Source organism: Pseudomyrmex gracilis, unplaced genomic scaffold (genome assembly GCF_002006095.1).
Source record: "Pseudomyrmex gracilis isolate BER0280 unplaced genomic scaffold, ASM200609v1 scaffold_202, whole genome shotgun sequence".
Taxonomy (NCBI): Eukaryota; Metazoa; Arthropoda; class Insecta; order Hymenoptera; family Formicidae; genus Pseudomyrmex; species Pseudomyrmex gracilis.
This window is the reverse complement of record NW_018020786.1, coordinates 191,082-210,929: the sequence shown is the minus strand read 5'-3', so window position 1 is coordinate 210,929 and position 19,848 is coordinate 191,082. Positions and strand designations below refer to the sequence as shown.

The 19,848-nt window shown below is 44.9% G+C and overlaps 1 protein-coding gene across 4 annotated transcripts in view; it reads left to right on the top strand.

The window, feature by feature from the left end:
* LOC109858392 (dachshund homolog 2-like) overlaps positions 1–19,848 on the top strand; it is a 179,661-nt gene that overhangs the window by 54,881 nt on the left and 104,932 nt on the right. For 3 of the 4 annotated variants that reach the window (XM_020435576.1, XM_020435578.1, XM_020435579.1), the window contains exon 2: positions 19,332–19,480. In XM_020435576.1, the coding sequence (XP_020291165.1) occupies positions 19,332–19,480 (149 nt within the window). The remainder of the gene's footprint in view (positions 1–19,331; positions 19,481–19,848) is intronic. The other variant, XM_020435577.1, reaches the window with a different exon arrangement.

Below are 19,848 nucleotides of genomic sequence, written 5' to 3'. Positions count from 1 at the left end.
TGATATAACGATGTCGAGGCGATTTCCGCAAATCTACCGGGCGTCGTTGTTCGGACAACGGGAAGAGTAGAAGGAGAGAACGCGCGGGGAAGAGGGTGGAGAAGAGATCCGGCGGTGTGTGTGCGCGCTCGTAAATTATTTAGGGCCGAGGTGTCGAGGCTCGACGTCTCGATTGGCTCTCGCTGCCCAATCCGGGAGAAAATTAAATAACAACAAAACGATAAAAGACAATTGTTTCTAAGTTTTATGGCCTCCCCCCGACTCTCTCTCTCGCGCGCGCGCGACCCCTGTCCGGCGGTGCTGACGAAGGAGAAGGGCGCGTTTTATTGCTCGTCGGTGTGCTTTCGGTACTAGCCGGTCGTGTGATCCCCCGGGTTACTTTATTTGAGAGACAACGGCCGGGCGCGTCGGTGGCGACCGGCGATTTCACACGACGCCGCGTGTCTATTTTTTGTTTTTTTCAATATCCTCGATGTATTTGAGTTTCTTTTTAATTTAGATACTTGTGCGCGTCAATTATCGCGCGAACGAAGCTGGATCGCACGCTCTCCGTGAAGATTCGATCGAGATTTATGCTGATTATCGGGCGGTTCGCGGAATGACTGACACTTCATTTCTTTCAAAAGTTCGCTTTTGAAAAAAAAAAAAAAAAAAACGAAGGAAAATGAGACGCGAAAAGGCTTGATGAAGTGGATGTCGAAACGCCGGTACGTACGTACATACATATATCCATTCCGCAAAGCAACTTCTCCGTCCGTTCTCTCCACCTCTTCTCCGTTTCTCTACTCCATCTTTCGTTTTTGTTCCTTTTCTCCGTTGCGCGCACCTTTGCGCCAAGTACGCGGCCGAGTCTCTCTATCATCACGGCTGTAGCAATAACAGAGGGCTTACGGTTCCCGCCATATATTGCGGCCACATTTTTATTTTGACACTAATAGCCACGTGGTATCGGCCACGAGCATGACTCGAGTCCGTCCGATCGTGCTAATCCCGCCCCGATATTGCCCGTATAAATCCCCGAGTATCGCACGCAGCGAGAGAAACACGAGAGAGAAAGAGAGAGAGGGAGGAAAAACGACAAAACGAGAGGGCAGAGAGGCGAGACGGGTTTATAGAATGAGAAGATATTGGCGGAGAAGGGGGAGGTGTGAGCGGCCGGCGAGATCGTGGATCCAATATGAAGTGGCGCCTAATGCTTTCCTGATTTATCGATCCACGGCGCGCAACCGGCAGTTCTCGTTGCCGAAAGACTCTCCTCCGTATCGGAGGAACGGACGCTCTGCTTAGATACATTGCGAGGAAAAGATTGCGCCTCACAAATCAAGCTCATCGTTTGCGCCCGCGCGCGTCTCTCTTTGTCTTGCGGGGGTCTCTCGAATTATATCTCGATACCTCGCGCGCTATCAATCGCGAGGTCGGCTCAATATCGTGCGGGTTCTTCGCGCGCCACAGCCGCGCGTTTACGTCGGTCTCCAAGAGATACGAAAAACAAACTGTTAATTATAACCGACCATTCTGGTCTTTTTGATTTGCAACTGAATTGATGGATATTTTTATTTGTTTCAGGTATGTAACGCATTGGATTCACTTCTCTCTGCCACATGGGGGCGTGGGGGCGACGTTTCGAGAGCGACGAAAGGGTGACTGAAAAATGTGAGGAGATTTGTAACTCTCTGTCATAAAGTTATACTAAAACTTGGTATTGGTTTTTCTTTCTGGTTTGTTTTCTATTGTTTTTTTTTTCTCGCGTGGATATGTGTTGTTCGATTCATTTCGCACGTACGCGTATCGTGTCTCTTATATTGCGACGAGCGGGACAACAATGTCGTAGACAGCAGCCTCGTCGTAAAACGCGTCCCCTTTTCCTCTGTATATGCAATCATCTGAATTATTGTGTAAGACGAGAGGTATAGAGAGCGAGAGATTGTACCGAATCGTACAAAGGAGGAATCCGCGTCGCTATGTGGGACAAGCCGGAAGCGACCGAGGCCGAATATTAACGCGCGTAAGAAGAGACACGGGGGCAGGCGGAAAGGAAGAGCGAGAGTTTACTGCTTCATAACTCGCGTCCCGAGCATGGACAATCGGCCGTTATGATTTCGGATGCTATTTTGAATGCTCCGCCGCGGATCGCCGTGGGTGGGCTCGCGCAGAACAGTAACAGAAATATGCTACCTCGTAAAAGCGGGGAAAGACCCTCTATCCCGAAACACGTTGCTACACTAACCGTCACGCGCGTTTGTAATCTCTATCAAATGTTTACTCATCCCGCTTTTCCTCGGATTCCAGCGCGCAAACGCCCCCGCGAATATCATTGTGCTTTGGGTAAAATATTTTGTCGATATCATTGTCTTTGTTTTTTCAGCTCAAATGGAGAAATTGCGGAAAAATTAATTTTAATACTGTTGCACACGTGTACACCCTCCCTCACACAAACACACACAGAAAGATGTACACGGTCTTTTAGCGGTATGAGAGACGCTAGTTTGTATAGAAAAATCAACAATACTTGATAAAAGTTAATAAATTTATTATGTAAACACACATATCATTATCTTTGTTTTTTCAGCTCAAATGGGGAAATTGTAGGGAATTTAATTCTATTACTGTTGCACACGCACACATAACAAATGTATGTAATCTTTTAGCAGTGTGTAAGAGATACTATTTTATACTGGAAATCAACGATTATTTTTGATAAAGTTAATAAATTTGTTAAACACACACACAGAGAATTATACACCTCTCGCGAGAATAAGACATTATTTTCTCGCGAGTTTCTGCTGGAAGGAACGCTTTTTAATTTTGTGCGCGCGCGATCTCGTCATGTTTCAAGAAGTAAGAGCGGAAGTATATAATATCGACATCTTAGAACACAAAACTGTCAATATCGCGGAACAGCGCTCGCGCGAACGACATTAAAATCGTTTTGCCTCGAGTCTTGATCCCGTGCACATATCGCCCGCCAGTAAATCACTATAGTTTTCTTATATAATACCACGGCGAGAACCAAAGACACGCCTCGCTCATAAAAGACGATCCGTGATACCGTCGCGTCGACCAGAAGGGAACCCCCCGGTCGGTGTTTTCGCATTCGCGACACTTTGCTTTGTCCAGTTCAATCCACGCGATATCGAAATTGTACTCGCCATTGTGTTAAATTGACCGTGGAAATGGCAGATTTGATTTTCTCAACACGCTCGAGATAACCGATCTGTCTTTCGCGTTTATTTATTATTGCGTATTATATGTTTTTTTTTTTTTTTTTGTATGCGGAAACAAAAAATTGGTTAAAACGTACGTACGTCTCTCTCTCAAATGCCGCGTTGTTGCATTGTGTGAAATTGCGTTTTAAAGGGGTAATCAAATGTGATAGTATTTATAAATGCTGTTATCGTATAATCCATCGTATTTTTTACGCCTCGGCAACTCGACTGACGATCGGCTGCACTTGCAAATATCAAAATTATATATTGAGGTTATGTGTACATATGTACATATGTATATATACACACGCATACGCACGCACACACACACACACACACACATACAAACACATATATATATATATATAATGTAAATAACGTTGCAACCGCGCGTTATTCCGATACGTTCTTGAATTTCGTTCGACGGCGCGCAAAGTGACGCGTGAAAATATCCGTGTACATTAATAATAATTTGTGTACTTTGCGAATTGCATTTGAATAACTTATGGCCTGCTTGATAATTCAATGCCGCAAGAGACACGTCTCGCGTTAAATTCGACGCAAAATATAATTTGCAGAACAAAACGCGCGCGCCGCCCTCGCTGCTATTTCGTTGTATTTAACAACAATCGCGTTTAATCGAACGGTTTATTTTATTACGAGTAATTATCGCCCTTATTTGCGCGCTGCGCGTGTTAATAAACGCGAAATACATATTAAATCGTAGAGAATTCGCACTTTGCCAAATAATAACAACGCGCAACATCGTGTGCGAGAAAGCAGCGAGAGATATTGGTTGCGATTACCGAAAGTTTGCGTTTCCCAGGGGGGGAGAAGGATTCTCGCGATCTCTCTCCTCTCGCTTTTTAATGGTGTCGTTACGCCCGAAATCGGCCGCCCGAGACGACGCGCCGTTTTCGGAGAGAAAAGTCGAGAGTAAAGATAACTCTCCGCTCACAAAGAAGTGTGAGAGCAGCGCGCGCGAAGGAAATAATATTAACATAAAGCTTTATCTAAATGTTAATATCGCGATATCGACCTTCCGACAAACATCACGCACAGACAATTCCCAAATTGTCTCCCGGACGTAACCTTTCGGGGGGGGATATTACGTATCCACAGAAGAGTGCGTGCGCATCTTTTTCTCTTTACTCGCGCCGTGCCCGCGCCCCCTCTGAACATTTCATCTTCCTTGTTCGGTGAAAAACAGAGAAAGGCGAAATACCGAGAAAAAAAGAGTCCCGTTTGATGGGATGGGGCGGATAAGCTCTCTCGCCGCGGGCTCGGGAAGCGAACGCTTAAAAATGTAATAGCGAGGAGCAGCCCTGAACGAGCGGCGCGCGTCCGATGTGGAAAACCGTCGACGGGCCTCTTTATTTTCTCCATTATTCAAATATAAATGTAAATGTTGATACAAACGGATAGGTAAATGGAAAGAGAGAATTCAATTGTTCGGCGCCGACCGTTCTGGGAAGGCAGGAAATTAGTTTATAAGGAAGCGACGCGGCTAAAAGTGCAAGAGTGGGAGAGGGAGAGGCGAAAGACAAAAAGAGAGGAAGAGATAAAGAGAGAGATGCTCGAAAAAAGGAAAACGCTGAATTATCTCGTGGCGAGAGGTGAAAGACGAATTCTCTCTCGAGAACGAGTCCCTCGCAGACGGAAGATCGCTGCGAATCGTTATTTCGTTCAAGCGCGACACGCAATTGTTCTCTCCTTCGGCGCACTCGGTGCATTCACAACGGAAAAAATGGAGCGTGGAGAACGTATCTCGTTGTTCGCGACTTCTCGTCTTCTCATTTCCAAGAAAACAAGTTTGACGCGTGCGTGCCGGCGCATTCCGCGAGCACGAAAGTCTCTTCGGCGGATGAAGAGGGTCGGGTAATATCATCCGATACGTGTGTTCTCGTGTTTCCCCACGTCGGTACATTGTTCTCGCCCTTCTCGCGCGCACCATTGTAACGAAGGGCATGCCTCATGGCACCGGGCCCTAGCGCAAGAGGGGTTGCAGCTCCGATATGCGGAGTGCATATGCGCTGATAGCCCCGTAATGCCATCTCTAATTCCATGCGCGCGAGCTGATTCGATTTCGGCATTAAGATAAAGCGACGAGCCTCTCCTCTCCGGGAGCCCTTTCACTCCTTCTCTCACGTCTCTCTTTCTCTGTCTCTTTCTCTCTCGCAAATAAACGTTCCTCGAAATGACGCGGGGAATAATCGCGAAACACGATAGCAATAACTGCAATAACAACATTACCGCTTTTAACCCCTTCGGGACCGGCGCGCCATTTACGCGACGCTTTGATGAAGGCGCCGCGACGAACGAACGCTTGGGGGGAGAATCGCGTAAGATCAGAAATTCGGTTCCGATTGTGTAACGGAAAAAAAATAGAGTAGTATTTTGATGGCCAGAAAAACAACAACGGGGTTAATTTACATCCTGAAAAGTTATTATTATGAATTGTACACGAAGTATTTTGCTGGAAGCAATTACGCGTTTTAATCGCCTCAATTATTAATCGGTGAGCTCGCATCGCGATGCGCGTTTCCTTCGATGATGTTAATGTCTCTTGAGGGTATACACGCGTGGGTATGACGTTATTGTCCGTTCCGGAGATCGAAGGTGAGAGAGACTAAATCAGACACAGCCGAGCGAATTGACGTGCAACGAGAAAACGCGAAGGACGCTGCATAAGCGGCGAAGAGTTTTATCCGGATGACTCGCGACGTGAAAGGCGGCAACGATTATTTGTATAACGAGAGTGACGAATCGCTCGGATAATCTCTCGCGACTGAACGCCTTCTCGGCGGGGTGTGTGTGTGCGAAGATCTTCTCGCTCTTCTTCAATCGAATCGTCGCGCGTTAAAAACAATCGTCGTCCCGACTTAGCTCGCGAGAACGCGCGCGTCCTCCACTTTAAAACGCGCGATTATTTTTGGCGCTCGCAATCGGTTTGCACCCGATGGTTTTGTTTTTTTCGATGGTTTTTAAATGTTTTTTCAACCAATATTTCAATTTTGTTTTAGTTTTAGTTCGACCGCGCTAAGCAATTTGTATTTCTATGGAGTTTTAAAGCACGCGCTCTCGAAAAAAAACAAATACACACGCACTGTTGTTGCAAAATCAATTATAACGCGGTCGGTAACACTAACAGAGTGCGTGTAAACATATTCATGCGAGCAAACATGAGCGCCGACTCTTTTTTTTTTTTTTTTTTTTGTTGTTGTTATACTCAAACACACACGCACGGTGTGTGTGTTCGACGAAAATGTCCGATGAGTGCGAGACACGTTCTTTCCGCTACATCAGAGAGCCATCAATTTGGCAGTTCGCCGGTGAACGGAATCGTAATTACCGGTGTAATGTCGTCTCTGAAATTCTATATCGCGAGAACGTGTATGATCTTCACGCGCACACGCGCGTGAAGAACTTATTTTGACATCGCGATAACCGGTTTGACATGAGTTTTATTGATTGTTTTTTCGCGACGCGCCGAGCGCGAATTAGAATGCGCGACTCGTGTCATCAACAAAACAACATCTCGAACTGTCCGCGTTCGACAATTCGAGAAACACGTCTCAACGTCAATCGTAAGCTCGGACGTCGCTGTCCGCAAAAAGGTTTACGCTCGCATTTTACGACGTTTCGCGTTTACAACGTCCTCGATTCCGCGCGACACCGTTGGCGCGGAAATCTGCTTACACGTGTTTACGGTCGATGACACAGGGGTCCGAGACATCTTTAACGATAAAAGTCGGACCACCGGGGTTCTTAGACCTCTCGCGGACATTGTTATGGGTTCTGTGGTAGCCCGGATGTGTCGGCATGGTTGCGACCGCAGAGGTATCGGAGTGTGGTACGGCACGGGTCAACCGCAAACCGTCCACGCGCGTTCTCTCTTTCTCTCTCCCTCGCACTCCTTCTCTCTCTCTCTCTCTCTCACGTGCGCGTATACTACACGGTTCACTTCCACACGCATAACACACGCGCGCTTGTCATACTCGCGCGCGCGCACACGCACACACGCAAACAACACGTATGTGTGCTTTCGTTCCGCTACGTCGCAGTAAATCAAGTGGTGTGTGCGTGCTAATAAGAGAAACGCCAAGAACGCGGCAATGCAAGAAACAGGATCGCGTTCCGCGCGCGCGGTCATACGCGGGTCATACGAAGATTGTTTTGTTTTCCTGCGGCGTCGAATAAACAATATCAGTCGCGCTTTCTCGATCGCATTGCTGTGAAAAAAAAAAAAAAAATGCGCTTAATCTTGCGATCTCGTTTCGAAACTCGCGCGTTCAAACGAAGATTGTTTTGTTTTCCTGCGGCGTCGAATAAACAATATCAGTCGCGCTTTCTCGATCGCATTTCTGTGAAAAAAAAAAAAAAATGCGCTTAATCTTGCGATCTCGTTTCGAAACTCGCGCGTTCAAACGAAGAGTAATTGCGTACCTATATACGGTGTGTTTTCTTATCGATTAATTAGCGCACAAAGTACGTTATTTATTGTATTAGGACTAACTCGTGATATCCGCTCGTGGTAATTACGCTTGATGTTTTGTTTTTACTGTACGCCAGTTAACGACATTCTTAATGACGGCGTATCTTTTTTTTTTTTTTTTTTTTTTTATTAGGTCCGCAGTATAATTTCTCCGCGCGCGAGAGAGAGTATCTCTCGATGTCCCTTCAGATAGCGTGTTCGAAATTTATCGCCGAGTAGAGCCGCTTTTTCAAAGAACGGGCGATTACTAATGTGCTACGATTGCAAAGACTGAGAAGAAAGAAAGAGAGAGAGAGAGAGAGAGAAAGAAAAAAAGAGAGAAGAGGAAATGCGAGCAGGTGCGATACGGTAATTGCGAGCGTTTGATATTTAATTACAATTTGCCCGCGCGCGCGTGCTAGCGGGAGCCGAAGCCTCTCGACGTTTCCTTCGATGGGATCTTAAGAAAAGAAGATCTCTCTCTCTCTCTTTCTCACTCACTCTGGTAACAAAATATAATTCTCCAATTATTTCAGTGGTTTTGCGAGCGCGACATCGCTTCAATTATAGAACCGTATAACTTAATCTGCGTTGTTAATTATCGTATTTTACAAAACGAGGAAGACCGTTCGAAATGAATTTCAAATGTGTTCCCGCAAATGCGTTTTATTAGCGCAATAAAAATCAAAGATACCGCACACACATGTAGTAGTAAAACACATTGTGTATATATAATTTATTCTCGACACGTGTGTGTGCGCTTACGAGTGCGTCATTTCAGAACGAATTTACTTGCAAAAAGTTTACTGCGTTAAACGCACGTGGATTTCCCTTCTTACGTAAATACGTCGGATCGCCGAAGGGATAATGCGCACGTGCAACTACTGCAGCGCGCAACGGGTAATAAGATACATCCGTCGTTAATTGACGGTAATCTATCAGTCTCGTGTGTTCAGAGAGAGAGAGAGAGACGAGATCTGGTCGCGCGCGCGCGCGACCCTGCACTCGTTTCGAATATTCGCGCGCGCGCACAAAGAATGTTACCTCGAGTGTCGACAACGACGACGATCCTGTGATTTAACGACTTAATAAAGCCGCACGAATAACAGGGTAAGAGAGGGGAGGAAAAAGGAAGGACCGGTTGAGCCCGAGGGAAAGATCGGATCCTCTTGACGGAACTTGCCGTAAGTCGGTGTAAGTTTTATGTATCGCGTGTGTGTATGTATATAATATGTGTGTGTGTATGTGTGTGTGTAGATATATATATTTCTTATTCTCTTCCGTCTCTAATCATCTCCCCTTTTTTCGCTTCTCTACTCGCACGTAGCAGTCGTAAAAGTCGGACTAGAACAATCGGGGAAAAGAAAGCGGGGGAGAAAATTCGTAACAGCGTGTACGAGTTGTGTGTGTGTGTCAGCTATTAGTCGATTATTTATAGTCTGCTGCCAGTAAAAAATCATATCTGTGAAGACACTTTTGCTTTTCGCTTTACATTCAGACCCGAAAGTTTTCTCTATATGTCGTATTGCTTAAAAAGTTGTGACCACGGTCGTATCCTTTAAGAGTCGATACAATTTTATTTTCGAGCTGTACACTATTCCGGGCACACTTGCACCATCTCGTCTTCTTCGGTTGTCTGGTTGTCTCATCCTTCACCTCTGTCGTCTTAAAGCTGGTGATCGTGACTCTTCATATTTGCGAGCGTCTTAACAGCCATGGAATCCAACGCAGATTGGTTGCCACGGCATACAAAGCTTCTGATTGTTGTTGCACCGAAATCAAATCAAAGTTTCGCGCAACCGCCAGACGCAACGAGTGCGATGTTTCCCTCCCTCCCTCCTCCCTCTCTCTCGCGCCTTTTGGGATAATCCACGGCCCAAATTGGCAGGATTACTCATAACGAAGACTGGGCCACGTCCTCGAGATTGCCGGGATTACGCGTCTGTAACGCATATCGGCGCGGGTGTAAGGTCTGTCGCTCCCGTCACGTGCAAATACAGGTATTATCGGGGTATTACGAGTACGTGTCGTGTGCGTGAAGAAAGTGCGTGTCACGTCGTCGTTGTCGTCGTCGTAGTCGTCACTGTCTCGAAGATGGTACGACACGAATGGATTTGTCGTCGGAAGGAAGTAAGAGCGGAGTTGAAAATGAACAAATTTCGACTCGATCCCACGATCAACAAGACGTTCGGAAATAAATTTCGATTACCTTCGAGACGACGGAATATTCAATTTTACGTTCGAACGTATATTACGTGTCACACGCGTGGTTTAGATTTATATTAAATTGTTTATCACAGAGGAAGTAATATCGCGTGTATCTCTGAACAAGGAAGACCACGCGTGTGTCTGATATATATGTATATATCGTCTCGATCAGTAATAGAAAAAATTTTACACTTTTGCGCGTGGGTTCTGGAAATTGAAATCCGGTCCGATGACGGACCGTGGCGTGGCTCACGGAGATAAATACGTAGCCGTGTTACTATTGACGCCCGACATCGTCGTCGACGATGGTGGTCTCTCTTACATCGATGGTTTCGATCTTGTACAATTTTTGCGTCACAATTAATCAAATCCCGCTGAGCGCACGTAATACACGTACGTCAAACGTCGAGAGATAAGAAACATTGAAGTATGTTAAAATCATAACAGGAACGATCAATTATTTTACGCGACAAATTATGTATATAAGTGATATTTAAAACGAACTCATTTAAACAAGATTAAGTTTTTGTTTTTAATTTGTTAAGCAACATTAATCAACTAAAATACGAAATATCCAGTTGTATAATTCACGCGAAACGTTTTCCTCGCCGAAAATATGACTGACGAAGCATCCGCTAGACCTTAAAACACAAATAAGTAGGCCAAGTCGAAATCGTAATGTTCCCCACGCAACGCGCGGCACGACATAAAAATTAAAATTAGCTCGAGATACGGAGAAAGAGAAAGAGAGGAAGTAGGGGGGGAGGAAGGAGAGGGAGCGCACCCCAGCGAATATTATGCAAAGCCGCGAGCAATAAAAATAACATATTGCGACCGAGAGAGGCATAAGTTTTAATCCAATATTACTAAGATAAGTCTCGCGAGCTCCGCCCCGAGAAAAAAAGATTTCTTTTGTGTAACGCACCCCAGCGTTACATTGTGGTTATTAGAAAGCTCTCTCTCTTTCTTTCTTTCTTTCTCTCTTTTTCTTTCTTCGGACCAATCGAAGGGAGAGCTTTCTTCCTCCGTCGTTGCTCTTCCGCGTAACGACGCAAAAATGCATAAAATCATCCGCGAGGCACATTCGCCGCGCCTCCTCTTATTTCTACTTGTCTTTTTATTTTACTGGGAAATTCTTGGATTTGAATGCTCGCGCATTAACTTGCGGGATAATTGGCGAGCGTTGAGAATTAATAGCGGTATGTTGCATTGTACGTTATCCGCGGCTGCGATCGAAACGTGCAAAACCTATGTACTTATTGTACTGTTGCGTCGTTCATAATTATTTCGTCTCTTATCGATCGCACGATAGATTGTTACTCAACGAAAATTAGAGATCGATCGTCACACTGCGTGCAATATTGCCGCGAAACATCGTGCGATGTTCAAGAACGCGGAAACGTACAACTGAGTTTGTCTCGATTATATTGTATATACATATATATATGTGTGTGTGTGTTTTCGCGCCTCCGCTTTACGTTTTATTTTCCGCTCAACGTGTGAAATCGGACAAATCCAATGTGACTGGCATCACGCGGGAAGTAAGCCAAAAGGGAAAGACCGTCGTCGACGAAGCAAAAAAAAAAAAAAAGAAGAAAGAGATAAGTACCTTATACGTGGAATCGAAGGGCGAAGGCACGCGTAGTGTAGCACTCGTAAAAATTTATAATTTGGAAAATATCGCGCAGTGGTGGCGCTGTGCGGATTTTCGTTCGGTACGACGACCGGGATTTATAAAGCGGCAAATCGAAGGACCAGCGAGAGGGAGAGACGGAGGGGATAAAAAGGGCGCGACGGCGACGACGATAACAGCGAAAGACTTTTGACGAAAATTGAAGTCGTTGTTATGACGGGAATTGCGCGCGACGAGGCTTTACGAGGGGATGCTTTCGTCGATGCTCTCGCAAGTTTCCAAAAAAAGACAGCGCGAAAGGAAGAGAGAAAGGGAAAGAGAAATTTGTGTGTGTGTGTACGTGTATGTTTGAGAGAGAATGAGAGAAGAAGGATGGGAAAACCTCATAGGGACACGAAAGGGACACACACGGAGAACGTGTGTAGAAGATAATAGTTCGGAAGCGAAATCGTCAAAAATGCAGTTTAATTATCGTAATAGCGGTTCTCAAAAGTATCGTCTTCGTAAATTTCATCGTCGTAGAAACCGGAATGGTTCTTCGAAATAGGCTCCGATAATGAAACAAACGTCTATTTGGATATGAAACAAATGACTCATTCAATAAAATATGACAATCCTACCAGAAAAAGCGTGTGTAAATAATCACAATCGATTCTATCAATCTTAATTGTTGCCGCTTTTATCTCGACGCGGACGTTTCTCGGATGTGTTTCTCGGATGTGTTTCTCGATTCATGTCGTACGAATCAAGAGGTACGGTACTGTCTCACGCCGTTCGAGCGCGACTTCGTTGCGCGTGTCTTTAAGTAACTAAAATAGTCACGTGACCGTGAAAGAGGAAAAACAACACGTGACTAAAGTCACATGACTGTACTTTAGTCACGTGTCTTTAAAAACACGATTAAAGTAAATTCACGTAACAGAGAAGAGAGAGGAAAAACACCACGTGACTTTACTTTAGTCACGTGTCTTTACAAACATATGGTATTTATAAAGATATGATATTTGTACATATAATAAATTATTTTTCTCAACACACTAACGTCAATGAAAAACAACGAGGCTCTATCATTACATATTCGCTGTTACAAAAGTCGTGAAAGTTGATAGCAAATCTGCTAATAACACACCGTTGACAACCGCTACCGGCACTCAGTCATCAGCCGAATGTAAACGTTCTTAATGCCCGATGACTGTATCGTTTCACCAGATGTAAGGTCACATGAAACCTGACTCCGCAATATAGAGATGAAACGCGGAGGGACACGGGAAAAAGCGGGGTGGGACTCTATGAGGCATGACTGAATCAGACGCTTTTACGACGCGTAATGTCACGTGGCAAAGTGTAAAGGAACAAAGCGGTAGTTTCTCCTCGCCGATCGATCTCGTCCCCGATTCTAACGTCTTCGGGAATACGTGCTCGCTTTTCTCCCGCGTGTATAATCGTGAAACACTCGGACTTTGAACCCGACTCGTGATCTCGTAAGATACTCGACGCGAGCAGCCCCTTTCGAGCCTCAAGAAGTCTACTTGGGTTATTTTCCCATAACCCGACGGTTGGATGGCTCTTGTTTTCAGGACGCCACGGAGTATTTGGATGGCGCAAGACGGGTAGCCCAAGCAGGATGCGATAAGGCGTCGTAATTCAAAGATAGCGCGTCGTGTTTGACCTCGCTTGTGTATAGTAGCTCCTTTGTGGCTTTGTAGCTAATCTTGCGAGAAACAAGGCGTGATATTTGCGCTACCCGGTCGCTCTTGGAAACAGGAAACCGCGGGATATTTTATACAGGGAGCGACGTAAAAACATTTTATAAAATCGTGCTCCGCTGCGCAAGTCCGCGAGTTTACGGGAGAACATCAGCTTTCTTACGCGTATTCAAATATTTTCAAAATAAAATTCCTGCTAATCCAATCTCGAGAGTATGTATTTCGCGAACCATCAGAGTAATCGATGGTTACGACGATTGTGATATCTGCACATACATTTATTCTCTTGCATCTCACGTGTGGTAACGTAGAAATAAAACTTCTCGCTGCGGTTTTCGCGCGAAAACACACGATATTATCGTTCGCGCAACTCTACGCCGTAGAATGGAACGGCGATAGTACACACGTAGACGGAAGACGGCGATGCAATCGCGCCGCCACCGTTGCAACAACATCAGAGAGCATTTAATCCGGAATACCGAATGCATATCGCCCAGCCCCGAGCGATAGATTTGGGCAATGCGAGAACGGGGTTGCAACCCTCGCCGATTCGAAGTGCACCCTATCCCTCGGCGGGCCATTAATAATATACCCATATTGGACACAATTCACCTTGAAATTAACCGGCAGCCGATTGGTAAGCCTGGCCAAATTGACTTCGAAATTGACAATTTACGATCGCTCGCTCGCTCTCGCTCGTTTTTTGTTCTCGTTCTCTCGTTCTCGGTCTGTTCACATCCGGACTCTTTTTTTCTGGCGAAACGTCAAGCGTCATAATGCGCGCTGATTCCATCAAAATGTCACCTTGTTCGCGATCGAAAAAAAAATCGTCCGGCATATTTTTTTTTTTTTTTTTTTTTAAGTCGCACCGCATTATAATACGTAATATCTTTATTAAAGACACGCAAAGCAATTAAATACAGTTGTAGAAAAAAAGGTCAATATATACATTTTACAATCGTAAATTTTATATTGTTTAAAAATATTTTGTGCTCGCACGCAAAGTTCAGATATTCTTCGAGAGAAAAAATCTTATTTCACGAATGCTAATAACAACGTGGATTTCTTGTTGAGTTGACGAAGAAACGTGTACGAAGTCGAGAAAGACTGTGTAAGAAATTGTATGCGTGATATATACCGATTTAATGTGTAGCTTACACAGGTAGGGTCAATGTGGTATGCACGCGATGTCATACTGACAGAACACATCACGCACCGCGCTCTCGAATCTTCTCGCTCTCTCTCCTTCGCCGTCGCGTCTTCTCTTCTATCGTGCAATCGCCTCGAAACACGAATGGCAAATATTTGCGTTACAATGTAATCACTATTCGTACCTCCCCCTCCCCACTGTAACAAGCGGAAATATACGCAATATGTAAGAAATATCGCACGGAATTTTTTTTTTTTTTTTTTAAAGCAATATCTCGCTTTTTTAACGCCGAGAAAAGTAGGTAATTACTCCGCCAATCAAACGGGACTCGTTTGTTGTGTCGCACGTCAACTTGATCAATAATAATTGTAGGACACGGGCAATTTTCTAATTGTACACTTTGCGTTGAATCGTCGCCGAATATGCGTATCTTACGTGGATGGTTTCGTTTGCAGAATTGGTTTCTCCGGCGTTGAAGATTTTTATCGAGTAAAGTTTGCGTTCACACTCTCACGGTCGCTCGCGGTCAAGTCAAGTAACTATTGCTATTGTTCCCGCCCGATTTGATCTGAGCGCTCTTTGACCATAAAATAAGAATCACCGTTGAATTATATCAGACGCGCAATCGCTCTGCGAGAAAATTGATTCATATATCCGCTTCGTTTATGCGCGCCTCGTGCGCACGAAGGAAATCGATTTCGGACGCGGGTGAAAAAAGCGGGGAATTTCTGACGTATCGATTATAACGGAAAATTATTAGAGTTTATCGTGATGAGCTGCGCGGAGCGAAGCTCACGGCGCGCGATAGGTAGATATCGCGCGCGAGAAAACGGTCACGTTAAATTACACCGAGGTCGATTGCGCGCGCACGCGGATGCCACGCTTTCCACGGAAGCGGCTGCCGCATAATTAAGACAATTAAGGTATCCGCTATAAATCACACCGCGCTCATCTACTTAAGACTAATATCGGATCGGCGATCTCAAGCGCGCCACGTACGGCCAAATACGCGCGCTCGATCTACTCCTCGTTTTCATTAATTCGTCCCGTTGCTTCGAGTCCTTTTCCGCTCGATTTCGCGGTTTACTGTTTTTTTCTTTCTTTTTTTTTTTTTTTTTTATTTGAACTCGCTTCTATTCAAAAACGCGAAGAATCATTCCACCTGCGTTTGCACCTTAGCGTCGATTCACGAAATGGAATGCTTTTCCAGCGAATTCGAACTGATGTGAATTCGATGCGATCGATTCGATTCGATCGGCTCGCTGTGTGTGTTATCTTGCGCGTCGAGTTTTTTTCTTACCGATTTTTATACGCGGCGTGACTGCACCGGATACCTACACGCGGTACACAGACGAGGGAACCAGTTGAAAGACGAGAGTTTCGATAGATCGTTAAACGCCCAATCGCTTACGAAAACCGTGTAATTCACCGCGCGAGTCGCGCGATCATCTCTTTCTCTTTTTTTTTCTTTCTTTCTTTCTTTCTTTCCTCTCGGCACGTATTTTGTCTTTTTTCACGCGTTTCTCCGATTCCACCTTCCTTCTCGCAGCGAGCGCGCCGTCGATCCATCCATCTTTTTCCCGGGAACGATCTGGTTCGGAACTGCAACGATCATTAAGGCGGGGAACGATCGGGATCGCGGGCCCATAGCACCTGGCCCGATCATCGGCAACTCTTAATGCCCACACGCAATTCCCGAATGAGAACCCGGCCAAGTACAATAATATACAAGTGTGCGTGCGTGTGTGTTTGTGCGGTCGAATCTAATCGATCGATCGCACCGCGCGCCGAATAACGTACAAAACGATCGTTCGAGCGATAATTTCCAGCCGTCTAACCGTTTCGACCGCTCAAGAAACTATAACTCGATGCGACTCGTTTGTGAAATGAGTGCGCGGTGCGGATGTCTGTCTCATTTCTGTCCGTGTGTATAAATCACGCGACACAAGCTGTCGGACCGAGCGCATCGCTTCGAGTGCCGTCCGAGTTCTTCGATCGTTTGTTGATGATTAGAGCCCGCTAATTGCCGACTTATACCTCGTACGTATACATACGTGTAATTTGCGCGATACACCACGCAAGTCGTAAATACGGTCGCGTATTACCGATTGTCCGGATCCTCGCGTTTGCAAACGTTATCCAATAAGGTGGGAGATCTCAACCCGTGTAATTATCTGAAACCGTCTGCTGACGACAAATATTTAAATTTAATTCACTTTATCGATAATTGAACTTGCGATCTCCGGACAAGCTGTTTCGACCGCGAAAAAAAATATTTCGCCAAGTTTCTCTTCTTCACGTGCTCGATTTTTTTTCTCATTTGTCTGATCACATAAATTGTAATGCGAATCAGCTGTGCGATGAAACATTTGTTGTTTGCAATGCAAACACGCGTTGTGCAATTGATTATCGTTCGCCACGGGAAGGAGAGACAAAAAAGTACGAGGTATCCTCCAAATATACAAAAAAAATCTAACAAACGGTAGTGCGGCGGCGAACGCGTCGCTGGCGCAACGCGCGATTATTAGCGATCTCTTGATCTCTTGGCCAATGCACCCGTGGTCCACGCCCGTTCCGTTTTTTTTTCCTCCCGTCATTGTTTCGTCACGATATTCACGTAATATCGCAGGCGATGTTACGTAAATATCTGACTCGGTTGTAGCCGGTGAAGTCTTGTTTGAAAAAAAAAAAAAAGAGACAGTCGCGGTGACAATTGTGAAATGAAATAAATAATTGATTAATTTTTACTAATCGCTTGGCAGGAGGTTGAGAATCTTGCAGTAGTACAATTTGAGAGATGTATAACGTTTGAAACTATTATATAGCGCGCTAAAAATTAGCCAGCACGTTAGAGAGTCGGCATCTTTTCTTATATTTCGCTGATCGCGCTGTATACGTAAACAAGTGCGCATTATGCGGAGTCTAAGCGTTCAGAAAGCTGCGCTCGTGTTTTCGGTGTAACCCGAAGCTAAGCGGTTTAAGAGATCAACGCCGGTATAAACCGGCCGTCTGAGAATCGTCTGGGGATCCCGTGAGAGGCGGCGGAGAAAAAGGGATAGAACGAGAGACAAGTAGCAAGGCGAAAAAGAATGTCGGAGGGACAAAGATAAAAGAGAGAGAGAGAGAGAGAGAGAGAGAGAGAAAGAGAGAGAGAGGAAAGCGGCCGCGAGAAAGATGCGGAGAGACCGATGTGGAAATGAGAAAGACTCTGGGCAATGAAGAGGCAAAGTGAGAGCGCAGGCATACACACACACATACACACACACACACACACGTACAGAGGCACACATAGAGAAAGATGGGATGAAAAATTAGATTTACAAATCTGCCTTGACTACTATGAGATTGCTCGCTTACCAGGTAACGGTGCTCAGCCTCCGTGTGTGTCTCTCGTTATTTTCTCCAAATGAATTTATTCAATCGATGGATCATAAACCGTGTAAAATGAAAAAAAAAACGACGCTTTGTGCGCTAACGCGCTTTAATTATTCTCGTGAGAATTGGAGAAAGTAATCGAGTGAAAAAATGTGGCTTCTTAATTATTTCGAAACGTGTATATTTTGTGAGCGCGAAAAGATTGAGAACACTCACGGACTCTGTTAGAGGTGGCACATATATCGAAAGTAAAGAAAGATAACAAATCCCGGATATTTCCTCGCTTCTGAAGCAAAAGGCTGAAGCGCTGCATCGTGTGTCGCGGATACACACATGTGTGAATATGTGTGTATGTGTGTGTGTGTGAACGCCTCTCTGGCGCCTGCCTATGAAAAATGAACCTCCTTTTCGAGCGCATCAAAGTATCATCGTCACTATCGTACAGATTGTTTCAACGGAGGTCTTTTTTTCGTCTACCCCTCGCTGTCGAAAACGCCCGAAAGGTGCCAATGACGATTATCAAAGGAAAGTCGCCGACTACTCGAAACCAGGCGCGATTTTAATGATTGAAAAAACCATAGAGCGAGTTTTTAAACAATGTTATAAACAACATTGGATGAGTTTCACAAGTATTTATATTATTGCGCGTTTTTTTTAGTAAAAGAAACTTTATAAGACATGTGCGTAGATATTTTTATAAAAAGAGACATGTAAAATCTTTGACTTTTTTTCAAGTAAATCCCCGCACGAATTTTATCTCAAGCTTTACGTGTGTGTTTACAACTAGCGTTCGACGCAACAAGCACGTGAGTAAAAGCCACGTGTTCTTTGGAATTCTTATTCTCAGTTTTTTCCCTTAGTCACGTAAGACTTCGCTCTCAAAACGTTCGCACGATCTCCGTAGATTAACCATTAAGATTTTCAAATTGCTCCTTCCTCGGTCCAGCGAGCCTGGCGTTCCGAGCGGCGCGGCTTCTTCTGAGATTCTCTTCATCTCGAGTGATCTCGAAATCTGGATTTGAACATGCACTCGGGGCGTTGCAAACGTGACTTTCACATTTATAAATAAATGAATGAATGAACGAGGCCACAATATGAAGGAGGTGTAAACACAATTGGTTGTGCGAAGACACGTGGTCTTTATCAATGTCCTTATTAAGTTATGATGTTAAACTAAATGCGTGATGTATGTAAATCTTAAAAATAATTTTTACATTTACATTCTTCAGAGGAAAAATCAGCGAAATCCGTGTCGTTTTCTGTGCTCTTATTACGCGTGTGTCGAGCTGCGCGCGACTTTGACTCCGCAACTCGTTAAAATTATCGATCGGCAATACGATTCGCGTGGTGTGTAATGCCACCAGTCAGTTGTTGTTTTACATCGAGTTTAATTTATCAAAAAATAAACTAGCGCGAATAAAAAAAAACAAATTTACGTGTTTTGAGGGCTGATATTTCCTCTTAAACTTTTTCAGCAGATAATTGGTCGCAGATCAATATCGCGACCACGACGATCGGGGTAAGACATTACCTCGATGACAGGTGTCTCTAACCACAGTAACTCTCTCTCACTGTACAGCTCCAGGCCAGGAAGACCCCCAAAGCGAGCTTCCGTTGGGCTGAGCCTCGCGGCCAGCCACCTAGCCGCGGCGGCTGGCCATCATCCGCAGCACTCTCTGAAAAAGCACAGGATGGACAACGGCGACTATTACGAGAACGGACATCTCGGTAAGTTTCCGCAAGAACGTATTAATAAACGATGAAAAACCGCTATAAAAATAATCTAAGAACGTCTTTGTTATATTCATTTGCAATTTAATCCGTAAAATACAACGGCGAATATTTCGAATCGGGACGGTTTCTCGAGCCAAGATTTCTCGAACTTGATGCCCAAGATCGAGAGAGCGCGGTTACGCCGATAATAGAGCCACATACGTTGAAATGTACGTGCGTACTGCGGAGGCCACGCGTTTGATTACTGCCATCCGTATATGCGCTCTGGCACACGGTCACCCTACCGATCAATTAATTAGGGGAATCAAACACACTTGGAGTGAGCAAATTAACTGCGACTGCACCGTCGTGTTGCGGCCTGC